At 46.8% G+C, this 18,436-nt stretch overlaps 1 protein-coding gene across 1 annotated transcript in view; it reads right to left on the bottom strand.

The window, feature by feature from the left end:
- Positions 1–5,376, bottom strand: part of LOC128330951 (transmembrane protease serine 9-like) — a 42,980-nt gene extending 37,604 nt beyond the window's left edge. The window contains exons 1-2 of the mRNA XM_053264318.1: positions 5,331–5,376; positions 440–460 (exon numbers count right to left, since the gene is read on the bottom strand). Coding sequence (XP_053120293.1) covers positions 440–460; positions 5,331–5,337 — 28 coding nt within the window. The 5' untranslated portion in view covers positions 5,338–5,376. The remainder of the gene's footprint in view (positions 1–439; positions 461–5,330) is intronic.
- Positions 5,377–18,436: the final 13,060 nt, after the last annotated feature.

The following is an 18,436-nucleotide window of genomic DNA, read 5'->3' as shown; positions in this document are numbered from 1 at the left end:
TCTGAACTGGTATTTGGAGGCAATTCTAGTCTGGATTAAGCGAAACTTAATCTGGACAAAACATAAGTGCTGAAACTTCCATTGATCTAGATGGAGATTTTCAAGCAACTCAAGGGTTTTTCCAGATGGAGAAGTGCTCCATTTTAAAACATAAGGTCCTACCATTTCTCCACTGTTTGTCTACATGACATCCTTGGACATCACACAGTTTCACAGCACTATCTGCTGGCCATGCTGCCTGCAAAACTGCACAAGGGCCAAAGATGTCATCTGAACGCTGAGTAGAGAAGTAAGAACTTGCATTTTGAAACAGAATATTCTCCCTCTGGAAACCCCCCTGGATAGGGTCACACTCTCCTTGAATATGCAGATGTGCAGTCTGAGGGTACTCCTAGGTCACTCCCAGTTTGCTTTGTATTACACTGATAACTTTTCTTACCTGAAATGAACTCATCTGCCCCTGGAAAAGAGGGAGGGAGAGAGGGAGGGAGAGAGAGAGAAGAAAGGTATTAATATTTCAGGGACAATGTGGACTGATGAAGTTCACTATCACTATCACTATCTGATGCAACGCACCAAACAGCACCTCTCTTCCCTCTGCTTTATCCTTTTTTCCCTGTTCAAAATTCACAGCCCAATTCATTCATTCATTCGTTCCTTTCAAATATCTCCCCTTTCCTTCTTTTGCTCTGTTGAAAGGAAGAGGAAATGCTGTGTGCTACCATTACACCTTCCTTCTTCTTCAGGCCAGAAGAAGGGAGGTGGAATACTGGATGGGCTCCCCTGCCACCCCTGGAAATAGACACTAATCTGCCACCTGAGGCAGCCTGCTTTACCCTGCTTCATGGTAGGGCCGCCCTGTTTGGGAGGTGGCAGGCACAGTGAAGAAAAATAGCATTAGTCTATTCCCTCAACACTCTTTTTAACACTAAAGCCAAAACTGCACTTTACATTATTTATTTTATTTATTTATTTTTATTGTTAAATTTATATATCGCCTTTCATTAAAGCAATCCCAAGGCAGTTTACAGCAAAAAATTTAAACACAAGATGGTAAAAAAGACACAATTAAAATATTAAGTGAAAAAAATATTAAACAAATCTGATTAAAAAATTTAAAACAAGGGCATAAAAGCAGTACAGACTATAAAGAGCAGCAGCAGAGTGTCAAATAAATGCCTGGGCAAAAAGCCAAGATTTTACACTTTTTCTAAAAGCTGTGATGGAGACCGATGAGCGAATAGCCACCGGGAGAGTATTCCAGAGTCTGGGGGCAGCAACAGAGAAGGCCCTGTCCCACGTGCACGACAACCGAGCCTCCCTCATTGTCGGCACCCGGAGCAGAGCCCCCTCAGATGACCTCGTCAAGCAGGCAGCAACCCTTAGGAGCAGGCGGTCCCTCAGGTATCCCGGGCCCAAACCGTTATACTCATTATACATTATGCTCATCAGAGGCATTGCTATAATGGAGGATGTCATTGGGTCTCTGAGGAAGGGGGTGACAGCTGGGTGACAGCTCACACTTTGCTCTCTCTCCCTACTGCCTCCCTGACTCACTGACACAGTGCTGGCTCCAGACCTGAGGATTCTTCTTGGCTTCAAGTGAGACAAGTCCTCTCCAGGAGAGGAGAGGAGAGTCAGGCAGTGCCCCTCCCTCCTCCTCCTCCTCCTCTCCTCCTCCTCCTCTCATTCTGACTGGCTGACTGAGAATGTTTTGTTTTTTTACCATGTCCTTATTCTTCTGCAATAAAGCAGGGAGGCGAAGAAGGTAAGCGGCCAGAGGGGCAGGGACCCATTTTCCCTTTTTGTCCCAGGGTCCATTCCAACCTTGCTATTCCCCTGAGAGCTGAGAGCTGCTGCCACAAATGGCATGTTTAATTTTCCACTCCTTGATATCTACAGTTGCTTATCTGTGTCCTGATACTACATTAATCTGTGTTCCTGCACCCTCTGGCAAGGACTGCCAGTGATGTGGAAACACATACACACACACACCCTTGATATCAGCACACAAGTAAGTGTTCCTAGATGTTAAGGAGTGTGTGTGTGTGTGTGTGTGTGTGTGTGAGAGAGAGAGAGAGAGAGAGAGAGAGAGAGAGAGAGATCAGCTGCTGTTTGCTAGAGCAGCCCAAGTATTTAATGTAATGTGTAGTGTCAGCCTAACACACACCTTATTATGGCGGCAGCGACAGGGGGACATATTCTGTGCTCTGACTGTCTTTCATATGGGTGCACTTAGGAACATAGGAAGTGGCCATATACAGAGTCAGACCATTGGTCTATCTAGCTCAGTATTGTCTTCACAGTCTGGCAGTGGCTTCTCCCAGGTTGCAGGCAGGAGTCTCTCTCAGCCCTCTCTTGGAGATGTCAGGGAGGGAACTTGAAACCTTCTGCTCTTCCCAGAGCAGCAGCTCCATCTCCTGAGGGGAATCTCTTACTGGGCTCACACTTCGAGTCTTGCTTTCATATGCATCCAGGGCAGACCCTGCTTAGCTAAGCGGACAAGTCAAGCTTGCTACCGCAAGACCAGCTCTCCTCTTCCACTTCAGAGAGAGAGGAAGCAACTTAACAGGATAGCTTGTATAGAGGCAATGGGCATGTGACTAGTGGGAAGAGGCCTTCAGAGGCAAGCCGTGGCTTGCAGGAAATCCTGAGTAAAGGTGCTTACAAATGGCTTTCTGTCAGTGCCTCCCTTCACGTGCCAACAAGCAAACTGTCCAGAGGGGAGCAGCACCAGACACAATCACCTTCTCTCTCTCTGAGCTGCGGCTTGCCTTACGCATAGAAGCGGGTCAAAATCAACAGGCTACCTATATATAGATTGTCGTATATGGTACAAGCAGGTTTTCTCTGTATGAACATACCCAGGTCTTGGAAGGCAAAGTTCAAAGAAGGAGGTGTTGAATCAGCAAAGGCTGGCGGCAAAGGGAGGGGGCCCGTAGAAGCAGGAGCCCCACCCTCTTCCAGGAGCTCGGGCTGGCCCTGCTCCAAAACAGGTGCCTGAGTGGGCCTCCCCCACCTCATGAGTTGGGAGGGAGGCTCCAAGCAGCCAGGGGGACAGTTTGCTTCCAACTTTGGCATTTAGCCCTGGTGTCGCTTCTGCTCCTGGGATCGCTTCCCAGTGGCCATGAAGGGAATTCTGGGGGAAAGACAGCAGCCTCACTGGGAGAGGGACAGGCCCCAGAGGCCCAGCGCTCCTCCAAGAGGGCAGTTGCAGGGAAGGCAACAAGCTCTGGCTGTTCAGGGTTTGTCGGATATAGGAGGCTGTCAGGACCGGAGATCTCTGCTGGGGCACACCTATCCTTCTCCTCTGAAACAATCTCCTCTAGGCCCTGACAGTGTACTAGGAAGCCGAGATTGTCCTGCAGTGAGGCAGAGGGAAGCACCCTGCCTCAGGCAACATACTCTGAGGTACTATGAGTACAGCAAATTATCACTTATTTCATTTTTAATTACAAACGAGGTGCCATTTGGATTGTCTGCTCAGGCATGACAATATCTAGGTTCACCTTCACTGGGAAGTGATGACAGGCTGAATGTCATAGGAACATAGGAAACTGCCTTATAGCATTGGGCCATCTGGCTCGGTATTGTCTACACTGACTGGCAGCAGCCCTCCAAGGTTACAGATCGGAGTCTCTCCTAGCCCTCCCTGGAGATGGCAGGCTGTGAATCAGGGAGCTTCGGCATGCAACGCAGATGCTCTGCCACTGATAGGGTCCCACCCCCCAAGAGGAATTTCTTACAGTGCTCACATGTAGTCACCCATCCAAATGCAAATCAGGAGGAGCCCTGCTTAGCGAAGGAGACAATTCATGCTCACTACTGAAAGACCAGCTTTCGTCTTCTTACACATCTGTCCACAGGCCACATGCAGAGCAGGGCCGGGCTTGTGTAACCATGAGCATTCAGTGGTGTTGTTTTTTACTGAATGAAATCGATACAAATAGAAACGCATTTGGATATGCCATGGAATGCAGGGCAATGGTGTGTGTTTTTCCTTCCCAGAACCCCAGTTCACTGCTATTGTCATTTTACTACAAAGGAAACAAAACGTTTCTCCTATTACATATTTATTTATGTTTTTTTCTTATGAACACTCTTTTGTTATTTATAACATTTTAAGAAAAGAATAAAGAGAAGAGGGAAGGTTCAAAGTAAAATGTATGTCATTGTTCTGTCTCAAGTGAAGCTCTTCATATAAACATTTTATTTTATCTCTTAAAAAATCTATTTATTCAGAGGGTGGAGTCGGGGCATGGGAGAGATTCTTGTGAATGGTATGCATGCTGGAAATTGTGCACTGATGTCTGATAATGTTGTTTCTTTTTACTTTGCTATTATATAGAAGAAGAAAGGGAAAGAGAAGAAGAGGACGACCAGCAGCAAGGTGGATGGACTCGATTATGACAACAATGAATGCACCACAGCGAGACCTTAAAGGCCAAGCTGAAGACAGATCATCCTGGAGAGAATCTATCTATGTGGTTGCTAAGAGTCGACATCGACTTGACGGCACTTAATCAATCAATCAATTATATATCACAATCAAAACTATATATTTTCTTGTATTTCTCTCTCATCTAGCTGCACATTGTTGCTTTCTCTTCAGCAAGCTATGGCAGATGTACAGAGTCGGTCACTGTAACTATAAACTAAATATTAAATAGAAATGCATTTGTATTGGGGTTCCAGAAAGGACGTAAATCAGAGTTTCTTCTAACTTTAATTAGGATTAAGCTTAATCATAATTAGGCATTAATTAGGGTGGTTTAGTCTTTCTGGCCGATTCTATAATGTATTTTCTTTGACTGTATGCATATATTGTTATGATTTCTTTAATTGTCAGATTCATTGTTAACTGCTTGGAGTTGCTGGAAAAGCAGTCCACACATGTTTATAAAAATGAATATCTTTTATTATTTATTTATTTATTTGATTTCTATACCACTCTTCCAAAAATGGCTCAGGGCGGTTTACACAGAGAAATAATAAATACATAAGATGTACCCCTGTCCCCAAAGGGCTCACAGTCTAAAAGAACCACAAGATAGACACCAGCAACAGTCACTAGAGGTACTGTGCTGGGGGTGGAAAGGGCCAGTTACTCTCCCCCTGCTAAATAAAGAGAATCACCACGTTAAAAGGTGCCTCTTTGCCAAGTTAGCAGGGGTTTACATTTACACTGAATTTGTGTTAAATTGTATTTGATTTGAACATTATTTCCATAAAGAAAAGAGTGGGGTGGGGGAAGGAAGCATGCAACAATTCAAGTGTACAGAAATCAGGTAATTGTGTATATGTATGTGTGAATCAGCATATTTACTCACTGTTCATCAGGGCCTGCAACAGAAACAAGGAGAGGACCACCACCTTCCTGGCCATGATCCCAGCCTTCTCACTCTTGTCTGGCCGCCTTCAGTGATTGGGAAAGTCACACATTTCCTAACAGAATTTACACGCAGACAATCAGTCTCCTGAACAGGTTGACAAAATCTGAATCAGTCTCCTGAACAGGTTTACAAAACAGGTTGACAAAACATCCCTGGAGAAACTGCTTTCCCCCAGAAAGCAGTGTGAAAACCCAGAGCAGTGAAAACACTCAGGGATGCTCAGGGACGATCTCCCAGTACTTTTTTTCCTCCAGGGTCTCAGCCGGGATACAAAGCAGCCAACAGAGAAGGAAGAGGTTTTGTCTTCCTTGCCACTCGTTCCTGCCTCTGTGATCCTTTCTCCCCACTGTCTATTGCTTGGCTGAGCAGGCAGTTATCTCCTTCCCCCACCCCCGTAATGCTGAGCCCTTTGCTTTCTAAATGGAAATAAAATGCTGCTCTTGCTATTCCAACAGTTTATTACATAAATGTCATGAACATCGTCCAACAATTGGTTTTATTCCTGTCTTCTGTTACAAGGGGTATCTTCTACCCTTTGTGGTTGACAATCCAGACGGCTATTCCGGGTGAATAATTACACAAGCCTTGGGTTCTGTAGGATTAGGAAACTATCCTTGACTCCTTGTAACAGAACCACCCCCAAATTTTTGCATCTATCTAAGTAGGGGGAATGGCCATGGGGGTGAGGCCATTGGTGGGTGCTGTGGTTAAGATGGGCATTGTCATGGGGTGAGGGCTCTCATGGAGACCGCCTGCATTTGTGACAACACCACTGCACAGGAGTTTGATCAAATGTAAGGCAGGAAACCCCCAAAAGACATGTTAACCCCAGCATCTCCTTCCACGGTGGCGAGAGAATCCTTTGCTCTCAGTACCCCTCATTTTAATGCACTATCTACCAACCTGCCCCCAACCCCATTCAAAAGACACAAAATATCTTCCTGGAAATTCACAAGTCCTGGTTCCCAGCCTCCAGAGCCTTAAGATAATCCCTCCCCTCTCAGAGATCACAGAAGCCATGAAGTGCAATGATTACCTGTTGTGATCTGGACACTCAACCTCTGGTACCATAGCCCAAGATTGCATTCGCTTGTTTAGCTGCTGCATCACACTGCTGGCTCCACTGAGGCACCTAGATGCTTTCCCCACATCCTGCTGCCAAGCTGCATCTCCGCCATGCATTCTGTACTTGTGCATTTGATTTTCCTTACCTAAATGCAGGGCTTTATATTTGCCTCTGTTGGATTTCTTCAGATTTTGGCCAAGTATCTGAGCCTGTCCAAATCCATTTGAATCTTGATTCTTTCTTCTAAGGTGCTAGCTACCCGCCTCTGCTCTGCCAGCGTCATTTGATCTGCAGATCTTATAAGCCACTCGGTTTCTCATTCTCATCCCCACCACTTGATATAGCCCACCCTCTAGACAGGTAACTGCCTTGTGCTGACTCAGATCATTGGTCTCTCTAGCTCAGTATTATCAACACCAACTGGTAGAAGTTCTCCCAGATTTCATCTGGGTATTTCCCAGCCCTACCTGGAAATGGCAAAGAATGAACCTGGGTCCTTCTTTATGCAAAACAGGTGTTCTACCACTGAGCTGCAGGCCCATTCCTCTTCGCTTGGCATTAACTACCACATGAAAGGCTCTCCAGAGGCATTGTCTTACCTTAACCTCTCCTCCACCTGTCTTGGAGCAGTTCGGGATGAGCATTGAAATAGCAGAGTGGGAACTGAGCAGAGGTAACAATGAGCTTACAAAAGAGCCTCCCCCACCCCTACTCCCATTGAGGGGTTGGGCGGGGGGCAAGTTTTGGAGACTTAGTGGAAAATGAAGAAGGAACAGCCTGAAGGTTTGGATGAGTTCCCGTTGGCAGAATTATGAGCTGGGACCTGGGGGTGCGTGAGGGCAAGGTCTGACTCTGTGTGTGTACATTATTATATGGGCCTAGTTTGCCAGGCTCCGTGCCAAGAGTGGGGTGTGAAATCACATCAGCATCTCACATTGGAAACCAGTTTTCACTGTCCAAGTAAACATTAAACAATGCAAATTCAGGATGAATACTAGACCTTCTTCTGGTTAATCGCCATTTAAAAAGATATTATGGGAGCAGGAATTAGGTAGATGAAACTGGGCGAAAAAGGAAGAGAAGGTGGGGAATGAAGCCAGGAATTCCAGTTGAGAGAAGGATAAAGATTGGGAGGCGAGACAACCAAGTTCCTTGTCCCAGTCCCTGTCCCTGTCCCTGTGTGCATTAGTACCAGAATTTCACACAATAAAATTTGAAGTGAATTTAAGGGTTAAAATGGAGGATTTTCAAGGTAAGCCAAAAAAAAATTGCAAGTAAAATGTCCGAGGAGGTATGCACACTCCGGGTGACGGTAAACTGAAAGAGCACTGCTGAAGATATTTGCCAGGGAGTGGGGTATGCAGAAAGGGGTAATCTTAGCCAGGAACATTTTCAGACAGCAGGCTTTTACTGCAAGTTTACTGTGAGGCTTTACTGCATGTTAGAAGTTGCCCCCCAAAAAGAGACAACACAAAATGTGGATTTTTTTTTTAACCCTGGATATAAATCAGGCGACTCTCTAACACACAATGAATAACCCGAATTGTGTGCGAAGTGCCCCCTGATAGCTCGCAGGGACTTTCGGGGTAAATCTGGCCAATATGTGGAAGCACACTCTCCATTCTGATGGAGATGTGGTCTAAAAGCCCTGTGTGGGGGAAACTCCAGGATGTTGCCAGTCCAGATCCTGTGGCTGTGTTTTATTATTATTCAGGGACAGTCCATCCCCTTGGCAGACCTACTTGGTCACCTAGAGCACTAGTTCTTGGAGGGCACATAAGCTGGCAATTATTCTTTCTCCCCCTCTTGTATGGCACCCCTGAAGTACTGCACAGTGGTATAAGAATGTCATATCAAATCCTGCACCCTGCTCCCCAAAGGGCCTAAACATTCTGCACCTCAAAATGTGCAGCCTTCTTTGCTCATTGCACCTCAGTGCTGTTATGAACCCCATATATGTTACTTTGAACCAGAGGTACCAACTCAGAAGTGTGGTGAAATATAGGCCTGTGTCTGATTTCAGTTTATTAAGAAATGATACCTGAACTTGAGGTGAACTAGGATGTTGCTCTCCCTGCTCTGTGGAGCAGGAGGAATAGCATTGTGTTGCTAAAATGGATATGCAAGAAACAAAGACTTTGGCCTGAGCTTTCATATGCTAAAAATGTGACTCACTATGTCTGTGGAAGGGTTTGCCCGACCTGTTGAGTTCCTCCTTCCATTGTCAGTGATGGCCCTGCAATGCCCAAGTGATTAGCTCAATTGCTGTCTATAGAAATTCAACATAGCCAAATGGATACAGAGAAAATGCCTGTGGACTTTAAATTCTTACCTCACTGTGGCGTCTGCCTAGCTAAATGTATTGAATGTCTCACGCACATATATGTTACTTTAAATATAATTACACACTAGATAAGAGGTACACAAGAAGTAAGAATGGCTGTCTCACACCCAAATGGGATCAATTCCATTACTAACTCTGAATTTAACACCTTTTGGGGAAAGATGCAATTTGCAGCATCTTAGATGCAGATTCCGTCCCCCCTTCCTGAGCGCACAGAGTTTACAGAAGATGAGATTCAGAGATCTCTCTGGACTAGCCGATATCCTGAATAATTAAGATTTTATTCAGAGGATAGCAGGAATAAATGCCTTTTGTGATCCAGAAGACATCAAAGGATGGAACCATTATAAGACGGAGTCTCTGGACATGGCAGTTTAGCAGTTCTGTGCCTACGGGCATTCTGCTCACACGCTAGCTATCTTGTGCCTACAGCAAGATTTGCTCAGGAACTCTGCTCATGAACAGGAACTGTCTGTGACTTCTACTGCACAGTGAGAAGTCAAGACTTTTCTCCAGCCATGGCACCTTCACTCTCTGCCTCGCTCTGAGCAAACCGTCTGCTTGACCACCAGAAGCCAGACCATCGCTCTGTTGCTGCTCCCAGCTACAGTCTCTCCTCTTCAGCTGAAAGATCCACCATTCTCAAGCCTGGTAAATATGCTGCTCCTACAAGCTTGGAATCCCCTCCATCCTTCCTTGCTCCCTTCTCCTTCCCCCCTTCCTTTCTTATACTAACTCCAAACCATGCCAGCCCTCAGCCTCTCTCAAACCCACCCCCCTCTTTTCTGCCTGTATCTGAAATGTATTAGAATCTAGGAAGATTTAATTACCCACACATAAGTTAGTTAGGCACACGGTGAATATTGGTACTGGTTAGGATGTTCTGTTTAAATACTGTTGCTAATTAATATTAATAGAGTGCTCTGCTTTCTGCTTGCTAGACTATGTTGTTATTCTTTTATACTCAATAAAGCCCATTGAATCTTTGAGTGGTTGGATCTCTTTTCTTCCTTGTTTCCAGATCAAACGTGGTCACCAACATAAAAGAACTTGGCCCAGACCTATTTTATATACTAGCTAATGAGCATATTTAGTATATAGATCAGGCCTGATTTGTAACAGCGCCCCATAAACAGTTGGTCATAAGCCCCACTCCCTCTCTCGAGTATGAATTGCCTGCCTCAGCATTCATTCCAAAAAACAAATGGCCTCAGACTGGATTTCCAGATTAACAGCATGACTTGTCCCCTAAGCTAAGCAGGGTCTGCCCTGGTTGCATATGAATGGGAGACTTGATGTGTGAACACCAGAAGATATTCCCCTCAGGGGATGGAGCCGCTCTGGGAAGAGCATCCAGGCTCCAAGTTCCCTCCCTGGCATCTCCAAGATGGGGCTGAGAGAGATTCCTGCCCGCAACCTTGGAGAAGCCGCTGCCAGTCTGTGTAGACAATCCTGAGCTAGATGGACTTATGGTCTGACTCAGTATATGGCAGCTTCCTATGTTCCTATGTTCCTATCTCTGAAGTGTTAGAGTTTTGTCCCCTTGCAGACTGGGAACTCCCTCCCCTTGTATCCCCAAACCACCATAGGCTGGTTATTCAATGGTAATTGAGCCTCATGAATGAACAGCCTGTGTAGCTCAAGTTAAAGTTGGGGTTCTGCACTCCTTGGCTGGGGAGAAGCGCTAATATCAAACTCCGCCTTTGCACCAGAAACCCTAGCTCCAGCCCTGTTATTATTTATACGGTGCCATATGTGTGTGTGGCATTTTACAAAGAATTTGGTCCTTGCCCCAAGACGTCCACAGTATAATTTTGAATCTTGTGTATAATGATCATTGTCAGGGCTCTCTGCTTTTTCCACAATTCTGCACGAGCAAAGAAAAATCATGGAATTTGGTATTGGATACAGAGTCCAACATCCAGAGAATCTTGGCTTTCCTTTTATAAAGAAAAGTTTGTAGTCCTCATGGCAGGGAAGAAATTGGTTTCAGTCATTTGTAGTGAAATATTTGATATTCTGAGATTTCAGGGGGAAACAGCCAGCCTGTAATGTGAAACCCATGACATCAAATAAGGCAAAACTGGAATGTTATATAGGAGCAGAGTAAACTGCCTTATACTGTGTCAGCCCATTGGTCTGACCAGAGAGTTATTCACACACGGCTTCATGCCACGAGGTATCTGAAGAGCGAATCTGCTTCGCAGCAGATTCAGAGATGTTTAATTTAGAGGATTAAATGGACCATTCACATACAGGTAGGTCTACTCTGTTCTTGTCCACATTCCCTGAAGATCTTTTTCCTATATGCATTCCCACAGCTTGTTCTGGGTTTTTTCTCCAATCAATCACATCCCAGAAGGAAGCGAGAGATGCCTCCCTTCATTATTACTTTTTTTTTTTTAGTTTGACAGCTGATGGAGTTCTGCAAAATTGACTAGTCAAAACAACAGAACACTTAACCCAAACCTGCCGAATCTGACCCAAATCTTTGCTGATTTTTATAATGAATTTACCTTTGTGACTGCCTTCATCACCTGTTGTTCCCCCCACCCCAAACCATTTAAGAGGCCAATTTAGAATCAACAGGTTTCTTCCAACCAAATTTTTTTTAAAAAGTTTTAGGAGAATCAGGATGGGACAAAGGAAGGAGGAGAGATGAATTGCTAGACTCAGTTGCAAAAACTGCTTTCTGGGGCGGGATGTACATTCCCTGCCACTCTCCAGGGTCACTAACCTTCTAGCACAAAACCTCAGGATGTTTGCCAGTTTTTGTTTAGCAAGAGTTCAACATCGGTTCAATAAACTGTGTTAAGGTTTGGGGCGTGTCGCGTTTCACAAGTGATGCTCAGAGTTCCCTTCAGTCTGGAATGACAAGCATTCCTTGCAATCGCTGTTACAGCGGGCAAATCACATGTACGTTTTAGCCATTAGGCACTCTGACATTAAGGCCAAAAAGCCTCAATACAAAACCCAATAACACCTGTTTTATTTTAATTTTAATTTTTTTAATTTAACATATTTTTATACCACCTCAAACTCACGTCTCTGGGCAGTTTACAATAAGCAAACAAACAAAAAGTTATAACATTAGTTAAAACAAACGACAACAAAAACTTAAAACAGTAGTTACTTATTTAACATTTTAAGCACTCTTCCACTTGTGCAAAGGCTCTCAAATTCACATTAATCTTCTCAGCAGCGAACTATCTCCAATCCTAGCCAATGATCTCAGCCACAAACCAAATTTTGCCCTGAAGCTACTTTTGGCACTTTCTTTCCCCTCTCTAGCCAAGATCAGGATCCATTCCCTGCTCCTTTGGCTGATCATTTCTCTTCCATCTGCCTTGCTTGCACTGTGATTGCACTTGCAGATGGTGAAGCGACAGGTCCAGAGATGCCAAGGGGTGGAAATGAAGTTGCTTCTGACAGGAGCTCTGCTAATCTTCTGCCACCCTGTAGCATTTCAACTTTCTCAATACAGCGCTTGCTAAATCCCAAAGCCTTCAATTAGCCACAGCCCAAGCAAGCCCCCTTTTTGAGGAGGGGGGGATGTTTGAGGCTGCCTCTGAGCCTGTACAGAGAGAAGCACAAGGCAGCAATGCAGCCTAGTTGGCAGGGAACTCAGTCCATGAATGCTCGGCAAGGGGTGGAAGGAAGCAGGGATGGGAAGAGGCAGAAGAAGAGGCTTAAATGGGAGATGCCAAGAGAAGTACGTACTGATGATCTGGTAAGGATTTAAGATAAATGAATAAAAACTCCAAATTGCAAAACAGGTCCAAGGAAGTTCCTTGAAGGAACAAGTGGCTTGACCCGCCTTCCAGCACTTAGGAATTTCTCCCTCCCCCTCCCCTTCTGGACTCCCTCCACAGAATTTCACCAATCTGCCACAACCCTTCCCACCCCCAGCACTCGCAATTGCAAATCACTCAGAGCAGACCATACGGAACACAGTTGTTGTGTTCAAGGCTAAATGAAACTCCCCTTCATTTAAGCCTTGCATTTGAAAACAGCCAAATTACTGGCAATGGCCCCTCCACACATCATGGGAGAAGCCACGGTGCATACCAGGAAGCTCAGCTTTTCCAAAACAAAAGCTGCTGCAAAGAGAGGATTTTTTTTACCCTGGACATAATTCAGACCAAGGTAGAATGTGCAGCAGTAATTCGGGGAAAAGCAGAATCAGGTGTGAACTGGTCCCTGATGGCTAGCAGGAACTTCGTGGTAAATGCAGCTGATATGTGCACTCACACCCTCCATGGATGCAAGCTAAAAGCAAAGTGTTGAAAAGTCCCTGGAGAGCTGGTCTTGTGGTAGCAAGCATGAATTGTCCCATTTGCTAAGCAGGGTTCACCCTGGTTTGCATTGAATGGGAGACTACATGTGTGAGCGCTATAAGAAATTCCCCTCAGGGGATGGGACTGCTCTGGGAAGAGCAAGAAGGTTCCAAGTTCCCTCCCTGGCATCTCTAACATAGGGCTGAGAGAGATTCCTGCCTGCAACCTTGGAGAAGCTGCTGCCAGTCTGGGTAGACAAAACTGAGCTAGATGGACCAATGGTCTGACTCAGTATATGGCAGCTTTCAATGTTCCTATATAGGTCAGTATGATCTACACTGACTGGCAGTGGCTCTCCTAGATTGCAGGCAGGAGCCTTTCCCAGCCCTATTTGGAGATGCCAGGGATTGAACCCGAGACTATCTGCGTGAAAAGCAGAGATACTCTACACTGAGCTACGACCCCATCCAATCCATCCAACGTTAACTGGAGGAATGTATAAGCATTACATATGTGTGCAGTGAACACTCACATGGGGGAGCAGGATCATGCCCGTGGCTTCTCCCCTACTTCCACACACAGGCATATTCATTTGTAAAAGAGTTTACATATATACTGTAAGGCAGTTCAAATTATCATTAATGGACAAGCATCCTACCCAGCTTCAGGAGCTGTGTGCGCTCTCAGTTTTCAATTGTGTGCTAGCCAAATCCTGGGGAGGAGTGGGGAGCGATGGTCTGTGAGACAGGAGATGGGTAGGATGGTGCTTCCTACTGAACATGTGTGCCCACACCCAGCACTTTAACAAGGTAGGAGGAAAAGCCATCCTCACAGATGATCACTCCCCAGGTTTTTGCTAGCACATACTCAGAAATCAGGAGTGTACACAGCTCCCAAAGCTGGTTAGGGCTCTCATCCTACCCATTAACAATTGTGTGAATTGCCTCAGTTTGTAAACATCAAGGTCCACGAGTGTGTGCCATCTTGCTTTCCCAGTACACAGCTATGCTGGCATGCGGAAGATTCCAAGTTCCCTCCCTGGCATCTCCAGATAGGGCTGGGAGAGATTCCTGCCTGCAACCTTGGAGAAGCTGCTGCCAGTCTGTGCAGACTGTACTGAGCTAGATGGACCAGGGTCTGACTCAGTAGAAGGCAGCTTCCTATGTTCCACTTGAGTGAGTGCCTCCAGTCTTCTACTGCTCTCTCATCATTTTCTCTTCTACTACCTCCTTTGTGTGAATAGCCTGGGCGCTTTCCTGTTTAGCCACTCAGCAGCAGCAAAATGCTTCCATTCAGGCAAATCGCTTTCAAAACATGAACAGCAGGCGGAGCAGTCTCATGGAAACTAACAACTCAGGGGGAAAGCAACTTCTTTACACCAAATATACAACGTCATAGCACTATATCACAGTGATTAAATTCAAAACAAGGCATTGGAAATATGAACGGCACCATGCTGTCCGCGTAGGGACTGCGGTGTCACAACACAAGAAGTGTAGAAGCACGCTTCAGAGATACGTCCTGACCTCGTTGCAGGGTCTAATCTGGAAAGCGCCCTGGTGAGGGACGTAGGAGCGTGTGTGCCAGGCTAAGAGGAGGAGGCCGCAGAGGAGCCACTTGGGGAAACAAAATGAAACACTTCGTATTTTTGCTTGGCTGCCAAACCAGTAAACCCCGTGAAAGTTCCTCCTAATTAAAAGATTAGTATTGAACAAGTGCAGCACTGAACTGGGGGCGCCTCAAGCAATTAAACCAGAACATCTTCTGAAATTTTTCACATGGTCTTGGGAGTCTTCCCAGCCCTCTAGCCTTGAGGCCAAACTAGATGTGACCCAGAAGCAGCAGCAATGGAGGGGGCATTTGGATCAGGGCCATGGCATAGGGGAACGGGTTTGACTTTTTGTCTCATGGAAGTTCTCTGACAAATTCCCCCACCACCACACACACACACACAAGCTGGTATTTGTTATTTTTATTATTAATAATACTTATTATCATTATTATTAATAATAATAATTGATGATGATGTCACAGAGGGAGAAGTGTATAGGTACAATTGCCTATGTCTCTATCTTGCTGCTTACACATATGCATGTAAGTCACAGTGGAGAGCCCATGCTGGCTGTAGCAGCTTCCAACACTGGCATCTCCATTTCAAGCAGATGCTTTCCTTTGCCTCAGTAGGAAGAGCTGGGAAAGGGATTTCTGCCCAACATCTTGGAGAGCCCCTGCCATTGAGAGTGGATCATACAGAGCAGACAGAACAGAGATCTGACTTATTGTAAGGCAGACTCAAACAAGGGCGGCTTCCTCATGAGGCCAGATGAAGCAGTGGCCTCAGCAGCAAGTGCACCACAAGTGGCATGCATGGGAATCGTGACCCATCCATTGTCATGGGCATCACCTTCCCCACTGACTGTTGCCTCCCCTGCCTGAACCCTGCTGTTACTGCTTAACACCACACCCCCTCACAGACACCATGCCCTCCACCCTGTCCCCCGCCTCACCAGCCCTGACACCACCCCTCTCACTCCCAACCACAGCTGCTGGGGCATACCGCCACTGATTGCATGGAGTAAGGCAGCATGGAGCGTCTCTTCAGCAGTGCCAGTTGGCCCCTCTTCTGCATTGCTGCACCAACACCTGCTCTCAGTCCCACCCACTGGTTCTTCCCTCCAAAGGCATGCTCCATACTGCCTTGTGTCATGAAAGGGTGGCATGCCTCAACAGCTGAGGCTAACATGATAGAGAGGAGCTGCTGAGTCAGGGAGTGGTGGTGTCAGCACTGGTTCCTGCCTAGGGGGCAGGGGAGCTTGTTGCCATTCATCTCAAGCAGTGAACAGCTGGGCCAGTGAAGCAATGGGGTAGTGTTAGCACTGGCACATTGCTGTTGTCCTGAAGCAGTGGCACATTGCTGTTGTCCTCAAGCACATTGCTGTTGTCCTCAAGCCAACACGGCTTCATAGGTTCATACATTGGCCGCATTCGCACATAATGTGGAACCAGATTTGAATGGGCCAGATGTTCTCCAAGCATTGCTTGTGAACGCATGCAAATGCAGTTCCGTGCAGCAGCATACCCAAGGTTTCATTTTTCTGACTCCAGTCTGAACACTCAGTTTGTAGTGAGTTTCGTTGCTGCAACCCAAGTTTAAATGCAGCCTGTGTGGCATACAAATTCAGAACCACAGGCTCCGTTCCCTTCAACCAGAGTTGAGGGAGGAAGTTCCTCCCTCAACTCCAGCTGTGACTGACAGTGTGAGCTGTCCTTCATGCAAGCAGGAAGCCCACACTGCCAGTTCCTCCTCTTTTCTGCAGTCTCGCTAACTGCAGAGAAGATGCTCTCAGTTATGTCTGAATTTGGACAGGAGATTGGGGGGAGCAGGAGCATTATTCACATATCAATGTATCACAGCTTCCCAGCATCTATACATAGTGAAATAGACATGTCTGCAAACAGTCGCACATGTGGGGAACAGGTTTTTAAATGAGATTTTTTCAGCGCCACATTGCAAAATAATGTTCTATTCCCCTCCTTCATTTATAGCTATAATTTCATTTAAGACACCTGTTCATGGGGCTCATTTGCAAAAGGCCTTTAAAGGAGGGGCATATCCTGCATACACACAGAGGCACTCTGTCTCCTCTTGGGTAAAAGACACTCTGCACATGCAGAGTTGCTAGTCTTGCTATTCAGCTTACACCCAAGGTAGTGTCCTTTTGTTCTAACCAGGAAACAAATGAGTTTATTCAGAGTGACTGAATGACGTGGTTTCATTTCAAAGCTCAAAGTTACATGTGGCTTTTTCTTTTACTTACTGGAGCCAGCAGCTCTTCCGGGAATACAGAATATTTTCAGGAAGACCCTGAAAGAACTAGGTCGAAGGAGCAGGAGGAAATGACAGCATTGCAGGAGATCACTAGGGCTTCTGCCACTGAAGAGGGAGCACAGATGAAGAGTGTCATCAAGACCGGGTTTAATGGGTGTGGTTTTTTCCAATACAGATTCCCCACTACTTAAAACTGTGAGCAAAAGGACTTCTTTGTATAAAGGGGAAACACCATCTTTGGATTGAATATTAAACCACTTACCTGCTCCACAGCCAGGAAAGGGGGCAGAAACCAGTTATCTAGACATTTATTGCTTCAAAGGAGAGAAGACAAATAATGAGTTTAACCTCAACTGAGGGAAATGTATTAACAAAAGGGGTGGCAGGTGCCCCAACTGCTTCTATAACAGGGATGGTCCTTATTTTCCCGAGGGAATTGCGCTCTCTAGGAAATTCCACTCTTCTGATTTTGCCTCTTGGGGATATTGACATTATTGGAGTGAGTGACTAGCATCTATAGATTTAATTCTCTTACGGCTGACTGAGTAGGGAACTGTGTGGGGATGTGGGGATGTATCTGGATGCCTGCTGGAACTCTTGCAAGGTCCTGCAAAAGTTCCAACCATTGCCTTGGGAGGGAATGGCAGCCAGCGAGGCAGACCCGGGAGAGAGGAGGAGGAAGCAGAATTGAAGGGGAATCGGTAGAGTCAGGGGAACGGAGGAAGAAAGGAGGAAACCGGACCCATTGCCTTGGGAGTGAACGGCATCAAAGGTGGTGAGATACCAGACATCCGCCCTCAAGCCACCCGATGGGAAGTACGGCCGCTTTGGGAGCGGCGCGGGTGGGAGATAAATAATGGTGGCAGCGGCAGCAAGAAAGCAGAGAAGAATGGCCCAGAAGTCGTGGGGTCGAGGAGAATGGGCCAGAAGTCGGGGGGCCAAGGAGACTGGGGCAGAAGGGGGCGGGTGAGAAATAATGGTGGGGGGAGTGTACTGCTGCACAAATGCTATGTGTGGGTTCAGCAGCCACAGCCATACATGGGGATGTGGCAAGGGCTATGCATGCTGGCAGAGGAGGCGCCTAATTGGCTGAGTGCCGGTTGGCCCTGGCAATGGCCACTGTGAGGAGGGGGTGGGGTGGCAGTGGTGGCGGCAGGCCAAGCCTGGGCGTGGCGAGGAGGCTGCGGAGGGGGCGGCAGGCCTTGCCATGGCGAGGTGGTGGCGGGCTCATGGCGGTGGCGGCCTTGCCATGGCGAGGCGGTGGCGGGCTCATGGCTGCTGTGAGGAGGGAGCAGCGGCAGCAGTGGTGGCCGCAGCAAGGAGGCTGTGGAGGGGGCAGTGGGGCTGGCTGTGGTGAGGCGGTGGCAGCATGCCCAGCGGAGGAGGTGGCAGGCCCGGCTGTGGTGAGGCGGCGATGGGCCCGACAGAGGCTGCGGCAGGCCCAGCTGCTGCGAGGTAGCTGTGGCAGGCCCAGCCACGATGAGGTGATGGCGGACAGCCACAGTGAGGAAGCAGCGGCAGAAACCA

The sequence above is a fragment of the Hemicordylus capensis genome, chromosome 6 (genome assembly GCF_027244095.1).
Source record: "Hemicordylus capensis ecotype Gifberg chromosome 6, rHemCap1.1.pri, whole genome shotgun sequence".
In the NCBI taxonomy this organism is placed as follows: Eukaryota; Metazoa; Chordata; class Lepidosauria; order Squamata; family Cordylidae; genus Hemicordylus; species Hemicordylus capensis.
The sequence above is the reverse complement of the archived record's forward strand: the minus strand, read 5'-3'. Positions and strand labels throughout refer to the sequence as shown.